This window comes from Falco biarmicus, chromosome 1 (genome assembly GCF_023638135.1).
Source record: "Falco biarmicus isolate bFalBia1 chromosome 1, bFalBia1.pri, whole genome shotgun sequence".
NCBI classification, from domain to species: Eukaryota; Metazoa; Chordata; class Aves; order Falconiformes; family Falconidae; genus Falco; species Falco biarmicus.
In genome coordinates, this window is record NC_079288.1 from 38,446,786 (window position 1) to 38,463,376 (window position 16,591).

At 39.1% G+C, this 16,591-nt stretch overlaps 1 protein-coding gene across 6 annotated transcripts in view; it reads right to left on the minus strand.

Annotated features, from left to right (window-relative positions):
- Positions 1 to 1,721: 1,721 nt before the first annotated feature.
- The window catches only part of MED15 (mediator complex subunit 15), a 49,828-nt gene continuing 34,958 nt past the window's right edge, over positions 1,722 to 16,591 (minus strand). For 3 of the 6 annotated variants that reach the window (XM_056335697.1, XM_056335688.1, XM_056335680.1), the window contains 10 exons: positions 13,620 to 13,739; positions 7,551 to 7,693; positions 7,097 to 7,224; positions 6,074 to 6,208; positions 5,636 to 5,699; positions 5,398 to 5,464; positions 4,783 to 4,943; positions 4,416 to 4,582; positions 3,435 to 3,533; positions 1,722 to 3,281 (listed from right to left, as the gene is read on the minus strand). In XM_056335697.1, coding sequence (XP_056191672.1) covers positions 3,145 to 3,281; positions 3,435 to 3,533; positions 4,416 to 4,582; positions 4,783 to 4,943; positions 5,398 to 5,464; positions 5,636 to 5,699; positions 6,074 to 6,208; positions 7,097 to 7,224; positions 7,551 to 7,693; positions 13,620 to 13,739 — 1,221 coding nt within the window. In that variant the 3' untranslated portion in view covers positions 1,722 to 3,144. The remainder of the gene's footprint in view (positions 3,282 to 3,434; positions 3,534 to 4,415; positions 4,583 to 4,782; positions 4,944 to 5,397; positions 5,465 to 5,635; positions 5,700 to 6,073; positions 6,209 to 7,096; positions 7,225 to 7,550; positions 7,694 to 13,619; positions 13,740 to 16,591) is intronic. The other 3 variants (XM_056335672.1, XM_056335708.1, XM_056335663.1) reach the window with 2 other exon arrangements.

Below are 16,591 nucleotides of genomic sequence, written 5' to 3' on the forward strand. Positions count from 1 at the left end.
GGAGAAAATTTTATTTTTATAAAAGTGTTCCTATAGAATCTAGTGAATGACTTATTTTTCGGGAGGGTAGGGAGTAAGATAACTATAGTACATTAATATTAATGGCATAAATATTTTCAGAAATGTACTGGGTAAAAAGATAAGTGCAGAAGACAAAGGCATGGTGCTTCAAAACAGGAAGATGTGTTCATTAGTAGCATGATAATTCCCAAAAGGGGTGCCTGCAAGAACATTTTATTCACATTCTACTACCCTTAAGCATCCAGTCTAGAGAAGCTAGCAAGAGCAAGCAGCCCTGGGGAGCCAAAAGGCAGGATGTGTTGTGCTGTGCTCAGCAACTACAGATGCACTTGCTGCCTGGCTCTGCTAGACAATCTCAGGGTAGCTTATATAGCAAAGACAAAACTAGACTGTAACACAGAAAAGCTATGCCTGCAGTAACAAGTTTGAGAAAACAGAACAGCCAAATCGCACTATATCCTTGTTCCATAAAGAAAAGCAGTAATTCACTCAAAATACCAAAACTCTGGGTAAAAAAAGTTTTCACTGAAGTTTAAAGTCTCATCAAGGAGCCCAGACAGTCCATCACACAATAACCGAGCTCACCGGCAGGGCAGTAATCCTAACAGAACAGCTTTCCCAACAGAAAAAGAAATGGTTTCAGGTAATCACAGTAACACTGATTTGCTGCATTCCTCCGTGCAGTCCGACTGCCACACCAGCAGTGCCTATGATAAAAAAAAGGTAGTTTTTCCACCACGGAAACAAACACTAGTGAGCAGCTTTGGTGACAGAGATCTCAGGCTATTCAAATAAGCCATCTTCAACAAACTGCACTTGAATTCAACACTCGTACTCTTCATTCTCATTTCCACAACGCTGCTTTGAACATTTATCTTGAAGTTTCAGGATAGATTCTTCAGCTCATTTCAAGTAAAAGCTGATTATGAATTAATTCTATATGTTATTTGTTCAGGACCAGATGTGTATATCTCTGACTTCGTAACAGATCTGTGCGTCTCAAAGACTTTTGTCTTTCAGGGGCATTTTCTGAATTCACTTTTAATGCCCCAACAGCTGGTAAAGTACCCAAACATTAATATGAATTTACTCCCACTTTGGTGCATCTTTCTAAGGATCTGCAAATAAGCTTGTATTTTTTATTTTAGCAAGAGCTATAAGCAGCTTATGACAGTTTGCTCATCAGCAGAAAAAGAAGGCAGCTATATTGATGCACAGCTATTGATTTGCCCTGTTGTGGGCATATGACCCACTTCCAGTTTTCACAATTTTTTTCTCAACTGAGAAGCTGCTGTATATCAGGATGCTCACCCCACCCTCTTAGTCTAACATCTCATTACATCTTGTCTGAAGGAAAACTGAAAGGTTCTGCAGTGACTGCTCTGAAAACTGCAGTAGTGCATTGGTGCCACTGGTTCTTTTACCCTAAGGGAAGTGTCAGCCATGTAACAGTACTGGTTAAAAAATTACATCTTTTGTTTGTAGACAGCGCTACTAATCTCTCAATCAGGCCTTCCAATTTGCTATGAGGACAGTAAAGAGAGAGCCATTGAATGATTTGAATGAAATGAAGAGCCATTTATGATTTCCACCCCTAACCTTCAAAACCTACGAGTTTTCACTTACCATGGAACAAAGTAACCATCCTCCAATGGACAAAAGGGAATTGGCATCTAAGGATCAACATGGGAAGAGCAGTATAATGTTAGCATCCAACACAGGAATAATAATAAATTTATTACAATAGAAACAAACAGATAATGCATTAGTTCATGTACAAAAACTGATAGCGTTCTGCTGCCTCAGTCAGTGCTTACTAAGTACCCACATTTAAAAACATCCTAAAACTGATGACACCACATAGATTTACGAAGGTCACAGCAATTTCTTGACACTACTGTAAGAGAGCCCAGCTACTCTTCCAGGTTTGCTGCGCAATACAGGGAGATGGAGCAGGATATGATAGGAACATCTGAAACTTGAAATTCTTCTGCACCAGAAAATTAAGATCAAGCAACTTATAAGCATGGGAAAATAAAACAATCACACTATGCATGAAATTAGTTACTCGTGGCAAATGTTTTCATTAGAAGTGCCCACCAATAAGGCAGCTGATGACTGACTTGAGTGCCCATCATTGCTCAAGGCACAAAATACTAAGCTGTCAGTTCTACTCCTGAGCTATGTTGGGTTTTTTCTTTTCTTTTTAAACAAACTGATGTAGCATAGAAGCTTTTTCACAGAACTGCATCTACTCCCAAAGGAAGCCAGACACCTCAGAAAGACCTCTTAGTACAAGAAATGTAGCTACAAGCCCACTTGACTGATCTGCATTACTAGGGCTTTACACTGTTGGGTTTCCCACCACCACCACCTTTATGTACACATTTACTGAGTTTACAGAGGAAGTGAGTGTGCACATTAATATCTCATCTTTCTCATTGCCTCACTCTCTTGGAGTAAGAAACGTGGTCCATGCTAACCAAAAACAGTTTATACAAAGTAGTGTTTAAAATAAGCTATAAAATACTTCTTTGCTTTCGTTTCCCAACCTTCCAGTAAAATTATCCAGATTTATCTCACATATTTGAGGGATGCCTTAAAAAGCTGTAATTTATCCTGTCTCTGGGCAAAGCTAACGGGCAAAAAGATTCCTGCAACCACTGAGAAGCTTGCAAGTACATTCAAGTTGCAGCTAATTTATTTCTGGGGCAGTATCAGGTCACAAAACATACAGCGTGAAAGGAATACTGGCACTGAGCAAACATTGAAGCAAATTAGGACATTCTCTCTCTACTCCCTCTTATACCAGACTCCCTGATGGAAGTCCACAAATAATTTCTTCTCTAAGAAGACAATAAAAACTCATCCTAATACAGTCTCAAGAGCCATATATACATATTTTGTATATTTGAAAACGCTGGCAAAAGTCCACAGAGGCAGAAGATAAAAAGCATGAAAGCTAACATCAGGTTCTCTAGTGAACCTGACACCTAGAAACAAAACAACGTAAGGCTTCTTTCTTCTGAAGTACCCTCCCCAAAATGTGATTTTCCAGTGGCATGTGGAAGAGGCCAGCTGCTGAGACCTTCTTTCTTGCTTCGTGATTTAGAAAGTGAGATGTTATGCAGCAGAGAGGCAGGCCTGACGAATACTTTGTGCCCAGGTGTTTAAGAGTGCCGTGACTGAATGCTTGTCTGGAAGTTGCAATAGTTTTGAAGTCATGTACCGATACACTGACTGCAAAAAGGGATTGGCTGCTAGAAGGAAGAAAAAACAAAAAGAGAACAGATAAACAGTTATAATAAAAATAATATTTAACAAATCTTAAAAATAGTAACATTAGATGTTCACATTTCCCCACTATTACCGCATACACATGCCCAACAAATGTCATGCTAGCATCCTCATACCATACTGTCTCGGGTTTTTTATCCACAGAGGGCTCTGATCTGGATAGTCCGCTGGAACGCTGAGCTGTAGTGGTGGGACATTTGGAAGATTCTTGTCATCTAGAATGCAAACACACTTCCCATCAGAACAAAGCATTCCTTGCTGGACAGACAGGGGGGTTGTGCATAATTCAGCTTGGTTTCTAGCCTCTTGAACCCCAAGGAGGAACCAGGCTGTACATCTTCATTTTTACTGGAAGGCAATCTCATTGCTTACCTCAACAATTAAATTCTTGGAAGAAAAGCCGGGCTAGCAAACAGCTCCATCTCTTACACATTTATGCACCTTGCCAAGCTCATAATTTCATCAGCTGAACTTCACTAACTTAGTCACCTCATTTTTGAAAATTAAGGGCTTTAAATACTAATATTCATTACAAAACCAGTTCCAATATCTCAAATGAAGGGGAGGAGGAAAGAATCTATTCTCCCCATTGGAATACAAGAGCAAAACAAGTTAACAGACTGTAACACTTTATGATTATTCAGCTGAGATGAAAAAAAAAGATGCAATCTGAATTTCTTTCTTGAACATCCACCATTGTCAGTGATCATCAGTACAAATTGGGTTAGATCCTCCCAAGAATTAACACAGTATTTCTCTAGCTCTGTCCTAGTTGTTGAAGGCAGAAAAATTCTTACATATCAGCATAGGTCAAATCAGGAATCAAGATTGTTGCTAGTAATTTTCTAGACACTAAAGATTAGCAACTGCAACTTCAGCGCAAAGAAAGGATCAGTGTGACTGAAATCTCCAGATGTACCCTGAAGCAGGCGGTGCAAATGTCATGACTAAGCAGTGCTATGAATCTGGTAAGTATAGACTTCATACAGAAGTCACCGGTTAGCAAGATTCAAGACTGTTAACAAAAAAACTTCAGATTTCTACAATCAAGCTCAGTAATTCTTTCTGAATTCAGCCCTTAGTGTCTTCTTGCTTACCTAGCTTGCATATGAGATGAACCGTGCCATTATTACTGCAGTGGGAAGGGTCCAGGTTCACTAGGAATTTAGGATTTAATCTTGCAACTTCCCCTTGTAAGACATTTGGTATGGTCTGTCTTTCATCCTCTTCATATTTCCGTTTCCGAGGGGAAGCAACCGGGGCCCTATGTAAAATACAGTCCACAAAAGGACTAGATGAAAATGCTATGCCAATACCACATCTGTGAAATATTTTACAGGTGTAAAAAGGAAAGCTGTAACTTACACCCGTCCATAAACCCATCTGTTCTTTTAATAGTTTCGAAAAATAAGTATTTTTTCCTTTAAAAATAAACATCTAAGACAGCTGGTCAATGATACATACGTGATTGGTGGTCCATGAATTGCAGTCATAGCTGGCATAAATGTACGGTAAAGGGAATGGTTGAAGACTGGTGAACGGATGTTGGCCAAAACAGCATCCAAAAGTGGCTGACACAAGTACTGCTGTTTGGTGGGGGGCACTGGGGGAGGCGGTGGTGTAGGCTAAAACACAAGAGAAGCCCCTTTTCTTTTAATCATCTCCAAAAAAGAAACCTCTACTATTGCTTTTGCAAAATTTTACAGTAGTAAACTTCCAATGCATGAGATGCAAAGGATTCTCAAAAGTGCATGCAGTAACATTAAAGGGGGCAGAGGGTCAACTATGTGCAGCTTTCATTTTAGGAAGTCTGTTCTGAAATCAGCTGCAAAAGTTCATAAAAAATTACTCAAGTCTTTGCACAAAACACAAGAATTTGGAAGTTCAGCTAAAAGATACATACAGGTGACCCACATGGAGCAAATGCTTGCCCATTTTTTTCCTGTTTTCTTACTTTCTCCAGCCTTACTTGAAGTCTTAACAGCATGAGCAACAAGAAACGCAAAAAATTATCTTGCTAAATTATGAGGCCTTTTGGAATTGACTGCTTATCTCTTGCTAGCACAAAACATTACATACCACAGCCATATCGTTTTTCAGCTTCTCCAGAGCAATTTCGCATTTCTGCAGTGTCTTCAGGGGGCACCTGCAGAAGAGGAGAAATATCACCACCACAAAATGGTCGCCTTGGCTGAAGTATTTCTGCTATCTGAGCCCCACAGACAGCCTCAATGCCAACATGGCTGGATGCTAAACAACACATTTCTGGAAGAGCTGGGGAGTCTGATGTCCAGCCAAAAAAAGGAAAAAGAGTTACCGTTTTGAAGGGTCAGTCAGGATATCCAAGAGACTCTTCATTTTACTCAGGTCCTTCTTCCTGTCTGAAATAGTATCAGACACACAAACACTGACTACAAGAATACCTTCCGCACTTGCAGACAGAAAAACAGTATACTGTTAAAAGTGAAAACATGAGCCAACACTGAAGTAGTGAGGATCAAAGATCTTTCATCTGATTGCACGTATATTCACTGCATAAGCTCTGTGTGTCTCAAAAACATCAGAAGTAAAGGAAAAACAATGAGAATTTAAGGAAGAGGATTTTGCCCGCTCTTCACAGTAAAATCTTTACTAACTTTCACTGTCATTTTTAATCCCTGGAACAGAAACCATCACAGAAGGCAAGGAACTGCTTCTTTCATCCGAAGAGCTAGCTGACAGAAAGAAAAGTGTGATTAAACACAGGGAACCTTACCTTCATTTTTATCTATTTTATTGATCATCCGCCGGAGTGGCTCAATGTATTTTGATAGCTGTTTGAGTTTTTCCAGATACTGTTGCTCCTCTGACTGGCTAGAACTGGCTGGACTCATGACAGAATTTGGATTTCCTGGCAAGAAGTAAAGGCTGCATGTCACAGGGATGATAAACAGCATTCTCACGTTTCAGAATCTAGATCAGAAACGTGGCACTCTCAAAGCATAGCTGACATCAAACACCTAAATCCACAACAAGATGCCCTCCACAGTTTAAGTGCTTGTCTAATCCTCTAGTCTTTGTGTAGAAATAATGTGTTTTGTGGATAGAACAGCAATTCCCATTTAATATAGTTTTTTTCTGAAAAGGTCCAATTTCATATACCCATTTTCTAGGTCCTCATTTTGCCTTCACACTGATGCATTAAACACTAAATCAACACACTGAATTTACTGCAGTTTTCTTTAATTCAGTGCTTTCCAAACTGCAGAGCACGCAACACTGGTATGAGAGGGAGCCAGTATGTTACTTCCATTCACAGTATCAGAAACTGCTTACTACATCTAGGAGAGAGAGGAGCACAAGTGTCAAGAGTACATCTAGAAAGGTGTTTTGGAGCAAAGCAGCCTGTCACCTGCGATTAAGTGGTTTCACCCTTTACAACTGCATGCTGTTGCTAAGGGTTCCTTCCTGCGTGGAACTAAGGAATCATTACGCTTCCATCAACTTGCTCCATTAAATTAAGTATCGTTCTTTTTTCAAAAGACTGGGGAAGTTAAAAAACCCCATTACACAGTTCAGTGATAAGAAAAGAGGTTTCAAATGGATTTTGATTGGAGATATCCATGTTGTTGTGTTATGTGGTGCATGTGACATGTTCGCTATCTGCAAAAGCTGGCTGCTTTGTAGAGCTCTTTAAAATTCACATGGTGCCAAACAGTAACAGGTTTCCTGGGAACTATTACAGTAACAAAAACATACCCCACCACACAGTCTGCAGTATGGTTCTGAGATCATTTACCTGGAGTGTTTAAAGGACCTGGGGATGGGACACTGAAGTTCTGAGGTGTTCGTGCAGCTGCTGGGCTCTGGGATGGTTGTGGAGATGGACTGGGGAGAAAGCTGCTGGGTGATGGAGCCGGGCCAGAGCTGAAAAATAAGCATAAAAAAATCAAACCTGCTAGAGTCTGGCAAGGAAGCACGATCCACCTGTGAATAGATATGGTTTTAGTAAGCATTGTTATGGCACTCTGTAGCTCTGTCAGTACACTTGGTGAGGATTTTGTGCACAGCTTCTTTATTTAAAAGGGAGGGGTGTCAGAATGTATTTGGCACAATTCCACCTGTGCTCTCACTGAAGCCAATATTAAAATTAATCCACTTAAATGGAAACAGAGTAAGATATATTGAATACTTCTGAAAACTTCACCCTTACAGCCCTGATAAAGGTCCTCAAAAGTTGCTGACTAGCTCACCTGACATTTGAATTTGGCTGAGAAGTTGGCTGGCCTGGCTGAGGAGATGGCTGTGGCTGAGGTGGTGGAGGCATTGACTGGGGTGTTTGAGCTTGCTGGACAGGAGATGGGGATGACATCATGGTAATATTGTTCTGACTGACCTGAAATGTGGAAAAAGCTAAGATCAGTAACAACAAAAGGGAGCAGATTAGGGGAACCTAACTAAAAGGCTTTACCTATGGAGAGAAACGTATCCTCAGGCCTATGAGAAATGAAAGTGTTAGTTTCCTGTTCTCCCTCATAACAACAGTCCTACCTGTATCACTCAAAGCTCTCAGGACAGTACTCGATATCAACCTTACTAAAAATAACCATTAAAATTGCACACAATTTGAATAACTGTATAGTAGTTGTTTTTCATTTCCAAAACCATTATACTGCAATAAAATGCCATCTGAAAATCTGTATTTTATTAGAACTAAGTAAAGAAAAGCAGGAAGAAAAAGTTCTAATTTGAGAAGTAACAGTCATGAAAACCCCTCCTTATTTTGACATTTTAATAAGTCTTCAAAGGTCTGTCAGACTTGACTGTAGCTTCCCAACTGGTTTTCTTTAGGAGGAAGGAAGAAAAAAAAAAAAAAGTTAAGTAAGCCAAGCCACCATCATCTTGTTTAAATATTCAGCTTTAAAGTCTGGCTGGAGACAGAAACACTCCAAACTGAATGGCTAGGTGGAAAAAAAAAAAAGAAATAGCTTTCTGACCTTTGGAGAATGATGAGGTGTGCCTGAAGGATAAAAAGATGAATAAGAGCATTTCCAGCACAGCACTGAACTCCTGGTAACAACTAAGTTTATTCTGTACGCTCTGAAGTGTCAAGAGCCAGATGATGCTCAGTTTAAAGGAACTTGACACATTTGTTCTAATGGATGTTTTTCCTCTTGATCACTTCAAACAAAAAGCCCTGTATCATGGCCAGAAGCAGTAATGCAGATACTAAGTGATCATGTTTAAGGCACATGCAGAGTTCTTATGACCTCAGGCTATAAATAAGTACATGCAAAGATAAACTGAATTAGCCCACAAAGGCCGCATATCGTGACTCAGTAACCCATGCATCCATTCTGTAAGTCATTGATTAGCACCTTTATGAATTAACAACTCCTGCCCTCAGTCTATACCATTTTTCAGCAAAGGTCCCAGGAAACCCACGAGTCACAGACACTTCATGGGTACTGTGATTTGGTGTTGTCCTTCACTCACTCACTAAATATACATCTAAATCACCCAACTGTTTCCAGAGCACATAACATTTTAGCACATAAAATTTAACACATTAAGAAGTAAGTATTGCATGGTCTACATTTGTACGTACGCACTGAATATGACAGGAAATGCTTTGCTTAGCATATCGCATTACAGCTATGCAAGAAGACATCACACTCCACTAAAAACCAAAAATAATAATGGGCCCAAACAACCACAGCTAGGTGCAAATGTAGAACTACTAAACTTGAAGATGCTAGTTTACCATCCATTAAAGCATAGTTTAAAATCAAATGTAGCCTGACATACTCTGGTAGGTTTTTTTCCAATCTTCAATAGCCCCATTACCTTTGCAACCTCTACTACAAAGACAGTATCTAGAACAAGTAAGCCTGAAATGATGTTTTAAATCAGCTATTACATCTTCCTTTTCTCCATCATCAACAAATACTGAGACCGCTTCCTGCTTTTCATAGGAGGTGGATTCTTCAACAGCACACATCTCCTCAACAGTTGGAAAAGCATTTTTGAGATTGAAAAAGCATAATCTGCCTCCCACAGAAACCAAGCATCTCACCACTGTTTGGAAGGAAGCTAGCATGAACACTGCAAAAAGCACTCCGTGATTTTTTTACAATTCTATTTAACATTCTATTAAACAGCAAGTGATTTAGAACTTACCCACATGGATGCTGCACCCATTTTTCATCAAGTCAAACTACGACCACTTTTTGAGTGGTTCATTTCCTGAAAATCAGGCCCCTTTTAAGTGTCTCAAGTTGGTTACACAAAATTACTGCTGAAGACTTAAATCCACGTTTGGGAAGGAAGGAGAAAGATTTCATTAGGATTTTTGCCAGATTTAAGCTTTTGTATCTACTTCAACGCCAAGGTCCCTTCACGGTAATTTAAAAAATGTTGCAGAAAAGCAAAGCAAAGAACATGCTGCATCTACTGTGCATATAAGCATAGAAAAAACTAATCTTTTTTTGTATTACCCCTTCTTAAGTACATGCACAGGCAAACAGCTTTCCTTCTCGCAACAGGTTTGCTCTCTGCCCGCTTGATTTCAGAATACCAAAGGCTAATGTCTAATATTAAGCAAAACTGTGACATTTTCAAAAGCATGCACTCAGAAGTATGCAATTCTGAACTTACTGCCTTATTTTTCTTTGGAAGCAGTTAATTTGCTACCAAAAAATTTCAGATATCTTTCTATAGGACAGATACTTTCAGCTTTACATTTCTACACTGTTGGCAGGATATGGGTTAAGACTGTAATGAAATTTCAACTTCTAGGGAATGCTCATTCCAACCAATTCCTACTAAAAAGAAGGCTTAAAGAAATGAACACACAAAAATATCAGTAAGCGCAAAATACAAACCCCCCTCTCTCTGGAACTTTAACCCTGTTAAACTCATTTAGCTCCTCATTCAACTCCAGAGTTAAGCCATGGTTACTGTCCATTTGCATACCCTTCATCTTCAACATATATAAGGAAATGCAACTGCATATTTTTTCACTGCAGGATTAAAGTTTCTGCATCTACAAGTATATCCATGGACAGCTATTACAGCCCACTGGACATGAATTCACTCTGCAACTCTACAGTGACCTGATCATGACACCAAGCCTAAACTTTCTGAAATCTCGCCCAAAAGATATTTAGGCTTGCATGACAAAAGTTTGCACTTAATATCCATTAAATCAAAGCTATTCTTACTATTTAGAGCACACCATGCTGGAAGATAAACTTAGCTATAAGGCCTACCTCCAGGTTGCTGAGGCTCAGGCAAAGAACAGCACTCAGTAGATAAGGCTAGTGAGTTTTTCAGACTCTCCCAGTAGCAAGAATGCACAATATGCAGAAGCTAACAGCAAGGAAAAAGAGACTGCGACAAGGAAGTGATGGGCAGTAATGAGGAACAGTAGAAACACTTTTAGTTTGAAGGAAAACTCTAGAAAGCATTTACACTACTATTCTTACAGTTTCAGTGTTAAGCCAGTAAGCACAGCCTTGCCTGCTCTGTTGCAAACTGGGTTCAAAGTTCACCATTACGCTGCTTTACGTTACGAAATGGAAGCTCTGCAGAGCTTCAAGTAAGTTCAGACACAGGTTCCCATATTCCCAGTCAGGCTAGTATCCCTTGCTTTATTTTAATATTAAACTCAGTTTTACTTTTTTTCCTGTATTTTCAATTTGCTGAAGATTTCTGGGCCAACAATAAATAGGAGGTTTATACTATTGCAGACTGTAATAAATTTGTAGATAGAACTTGAAGGTTTTTATGCTAGAAATACAGAATGATTGGTATTAGCACATTAGTTATCTAATTGCTAAAGCAAAAGCTAAGTAATAGATTAGTTTAATTTTTTTAAATTTCAAGATCAGCAGGTTTCTTGAGCCAATCCCAATATGGTATAGGAACCTTCTCTTAGCAGTTCAAGAAGTGCCATTAACATTGATTGTAGTTCATATTTGGTAAGTATTCAACTAAGAAAAAAAAAAAAGTCAGTTCTAATTCTATGGCAATTCAAAAGACCAGGAGATTGTGGAATACAATGCCATATCAGTAAATATATTTTGATTGAAAAGACCATAATAGCAAAAACACCCCGACCAAACAAAAAAAATCCACTGCAGAATCAACTGAACTTTGTGATAAAAAAGTACAGACTGACATTTTTGTCATAAATAAATAGCTACACAATATTGGTATCACGTCTGGTCCTTTTGTTGAAGGGGTTCTTCAGTGCAATACCATGATTTTTTTCTGAAGAGAAAAGACACCCTGAACTACCTATAACTTTTAATACTGTTGTCAAGGAGATGACAGACTCTTAAATGAGTAATTAATAGCCAGCTATATGCTATAGCCCCTTACTCCTATTGTGAACAGCTGCAAGGGCTCTGATGACAAGAAAGTTATAACATAGCCAACATAATATTATTTAAGCATTTTACAAAATTAAGAGGCATAAATTACATTTCTAATTTCTAACCTACCTAGAACCTGAACAAAATGTTTTGGCAGACAACATGCATACTGATCTAGAGCTGCCAAGTATATGGCACGTCAGACTGGCTTTAAACACACACTTCTTGCCATTATTAAACCATGACACTCACCCATCCTACCACCTGCTTAGGAGCCATTTTTAATCCAATTATTGTTCACAAAGGAATTTAGTTTTCTCTGCTGCCTTCTTAGTTTTACAGTCTGCTACATCATTTTCACAATCCTTGGCATGCTACTGAGAGCACTCCTTGATGACCAATTCACTTGGTGTCAGAAATCAAAGCTTCTCAATAACCACAGACACATCAGCACTAAAAGATCAACTTACGGCACTGAATGCTTAAACTAGAGGTCTTTTGTTATGATTGAAGTATTAAATATAAGGCATTCCAATATTTAAATAACTATCAGAAGGCCTCATCATCAAACCAAATACTGTCAATACTTCACATGGGAGATGACTGTCTCAGTACATATAAATTGCTACAGCAAACAAAGCCCAAAGTAAATTCTCCTTTGACTCAGTGATGCCTGGGTTTTATTTCAGTTAACATATAAACAACGACCTGGATTGAAATGACCATCCATCTTAAACCAGAAACAGCAGCAGATGTGTTTGCCTAGGTCTTCAGAATCTTTTTGATCACTATATCTACCTTAGCAAATTCCTGAGAAGAAAAGGCTGTGCCTACTGAACTCAATGCAGCAGCACTAGGAAGCAAAGATTCAGACAGTCCACAGCCCCATGACAAGCTTGCAAAGGAAACAAAAATGCAAAGAGTAAAGAAACTTGTATTAAACCTATGAACAAAATGCACTGGTATTAAGAACTAAAACTGCACTTGGTACTAAATTTGACAATTAGCATCTAAAAGAACAAGACATGAGGTTCATGAGTAACAGAAAAAATGCAGTTGAACGCTATTCCACCATCATAATATGATAGATGTTTAAACCAACACCAATCATACAGAGCTCAGCAAACTTCTGCAGAGCAGAACAGTGCCTCGTTTTGTGACTTACTGGTAAGAACTAAGTCCTGTTTTATTCTAGTTGTCCCCATTCCTGCTCCCCCAAAATGATACATTTTGCTGGCAAAACGTGATTGTGAGGTCTTGAGTAGATCTGGACCTGCACCAGGCAAATGCAGTACTCTGACTTCACACATCTCCCAGCAACAGCTGAATAGGTGCTGCCAGCCTGCCTACACAGGTTCTTCTCTGATGCAGGTACAAGGGTAATTCTTCTGGTAGTAGTTCCTCCTACACAACCACTAAAGAACAGAACAGATCCATTTTTCTTGGTCCCTGATACCATGCCAAGAAGCTACACAAACTGAAATGAACCAAGTTTACTATTAATAAAAGAAAAACCTGTACACAGCATGAACACATGATAAGTAAGGTCCCAGACACAACTCAGCCAGTACACTGCAGTGCTGACTTGCAACATACTCATAAATGCACACTTGTGGAGTACGGACAGACTAAACTGGAACCACAAAGTTCTAATTTGAAACTTGAATTAATTCAGAACATGGAAATGTTTTAAATGTCAAAATAAAGATCTATGCTGCTTTAAAAATGCTTTATTTGATATCCCACGCTCTCAGAAAACCTATTATTTAAAATTTAAAAAAATCTATAAAAAAACCTAAACAGCCCAATACTGTATGTAACAGCAGCAAGTTAGTAGTTTGATGAAAGAGTGAACTTCCCCTTGCTTGAAAGCAAGGGCTATACAATCACGTATTGAATGCTTTGCACAATTCCTGACACAATGTGCTTTGACTCAGTAAATACCTGTGGCATTTGCTGTCCACCCAAAGGAATGGAGCTTGGCGGTGTAGCAGACACAGCGGTGGTAGGCGGGAACCGTGGTCTTATTTGCATCCCACCTCGGGCCATAGGTGCGGTGATCATCTTTGAGGACAGAGGGACAACAGACAAAAGTAATCGCAAAACAAGAAATGCAGTGCACTGGCAGGATGAGAAGCACATGCAGCCTCCAGGAATTAGGGGGTGGGGAAGCATGAAGGTAAGGTTAGTGAGCTTTTCTCTAAAGGTTAACCTAACGTGCTAGCTTAGAAATCAAACTCCTTTTTATACTCTTTCTATCCATTTTCAGAAAACTAATGAATTATAGGTATCTTGAGAGAGTGGATTTGTACATTCAGATTCATGGGTCAAGGGTTGACTATCCTATCATCTGCATGAAAGGCTTTTCCTAAATTTTGCCTGACATCTTGAATTTCTATAATTCTTGGGAATAAGTACTCTAAGATTGTTGTCAAGAATGCTCCATATAAGAAGCTATATATTGCCATAGGTTTCCAATATGCTTTCCCCCACTGTGGGCTCAAAGGATTTAGCAGTATTTGCATATGCCCCCTTCATTATAAAATAATTTGGCAGACAGTTCGACAGCAACTGTCAGTACGAATGCTCCACAGTGAACAAAATTTCATACCAACTTAACCTATGACAGTATAACAATGTCAAAGACAACAAAAAACTTCTGGATTTTAAAATGTTATCTCCTTCCTTTTATAACTCACAGAATAAGTCAATTATATCCTTGTAATTTTCATCATTTTGACAAATACCCATTCCTCTATTACTAAGCTGTGCCAAAGTACTGTTAGGAGTTCATTATCTGCCTCAAGCTTACTCATGCACTATTTGATCCTCCGAATGTACAGACTGAGCACACCCTAAAGTACAATAATTTAGGACAAATGATGAAGGTTAGCATTAGAATGGATTTGTATGTTAAAACAGTATTAGGACTATGCTGCTCTGCAGTGTCTAGGAGTACCTTTCAGAATGGTCAGCCTGCATAAGACAACACTGATTTAATCATATATATCTCTATAGACCTTTGTTACTTAAAATTTAATATTATACCATATACGCTGAGAATTTACAGCAAATACAGCATATTTTTGAGGTGATATTTGTGTAACTTTGGCAGATTCACTTATGAGTAAAAAAGCTTCTGTTCGGTACTTCAAAAAAGCTACAGTAAAGTTCTCTGGGCTACTTTTTTTTTTCCCCACCATAGTTATTGCCAAGCACAGGCCCTAACTTAACCTAAGAGTTAATGAAGTCTCCTTTCATTAAATGGTTTGGGGCATTCTTGCTTAGTGTTCTATGTAAATGGACTGAAGCAGCCAGCAACATGTCTCTAGAGAGTCAGAGAATGCATGTGCTTACAATTGTTAAAAATAAATAAAATTAAATACAACACAGCAAGACTGAAAAAAGAAAACAATAACTGATAAAGAAAATAGTGTCAACTTCAGCACAGCTGTTAGTTCACAACATCATAGCAATGCAGTCCTTGTCCATCCAGGCAAAGAGGGATGGTCAGAGACGGGATATTTCAGAAGGGAAACAAATGTGAGCGCTTCAGACATCATACACACATGCACATGTACACACACAGCATGCAACAGCCACCACAAGCAAACACAACCCAGCACTGGTACAAGGCACAGGTGGATGCTACGAAGTGCAGTGAAGAGCTACAGTATCAACATGAGAGCTGGTGAAGCAACACAACCCTAACAAACAAACAAACCAAACCAAACCAAAACAAAAAAAACAACCAAAAAAAGGGGAAACTGCTGCGGGGTAGGGATGGGGGTGGACCAAACATATCCTTCCAGGCACAATCACCCCATCTTAGACCCTCGTGAATGCACATGGATCTCTGGAGCGTGTGAAAGCCCAAGGATGTTACGTCCCATCTTGGTCCTGTTTCTCATGCCACACCACCAAGTGTGAAGATTTAGATTACCTCCTCCAAGGTCAAGGAAATTAGAAGCATGTTCACAGTTTAAGTGTCTGGCAAACCACTGAGCACCAGCATGACAAACTCCAATTTAAAGGCTTTCACCTATTTGTTGTACTGTGGTTAGTCAAACCTGTATGCGCAGGCACACAACTCGGTTTTGGCTTTTTGTCTTTTTTGGTTTTTGAAACGTGTGCTTTGGAAAGGAAGCATATATGTAAAACGATACCAATTCTACTCTTCAAAGTAACCTATTTTTCACATTCTCCAGCTGATTGAAGTTTATGAAACCTGTGACCCTTCAACAAGAGTCAGGAAAGGGAGTTCCAAAGATTGCATCTATTTTATGCAAAGCAATATATTCATGAAGGAGTTACTGTTGTCAGTCTAAAAACAGAAGACAACCAGTAGTGTTCAAGTACTTTTGAAAAAGATTAAACTGAAAGCAAATCCTCCTCCACAAGTGAAATTGATTTATCTTAATTTATAGAATTAAGAGTTTTACCCCATAAAAACAGCAAGCAGAAGAAGAGAGTCTCCCTCCCCTGTAAGATACAAACCCCACTATTTGATACAAATGAAGTGGAATATAACTATTAGATTCCTGAACCTGCAATTTTCTTTCATCTAAAATCCAAAGATTCAGGATTCCACAAATATGCAGCTTCTGGTGAGCATATGTGAGTACCATGCCACTGTCACTCCACTAAATGAAGCTCTGATTTTCAAAGAGCAACAGCCAACCTGCATTCTGAACACCTGAAGGAGTTGCACAAGAACAGTGACTTAAACTTTATTAATACTTAGCTCCAGTTGATTACAGATTTTCTCTCAGTGCTGCAAGCACTTGTGTAGCACTCTGTGGTCACTAGGACACTACCTTGTCTATTTATCAGCTTCACCTGTGAGTTACGTGTTCACAAGGACTAGATGCCACCCAAGCAGGGCAACATTGACCTGCACGGTGTGTCTATGACTT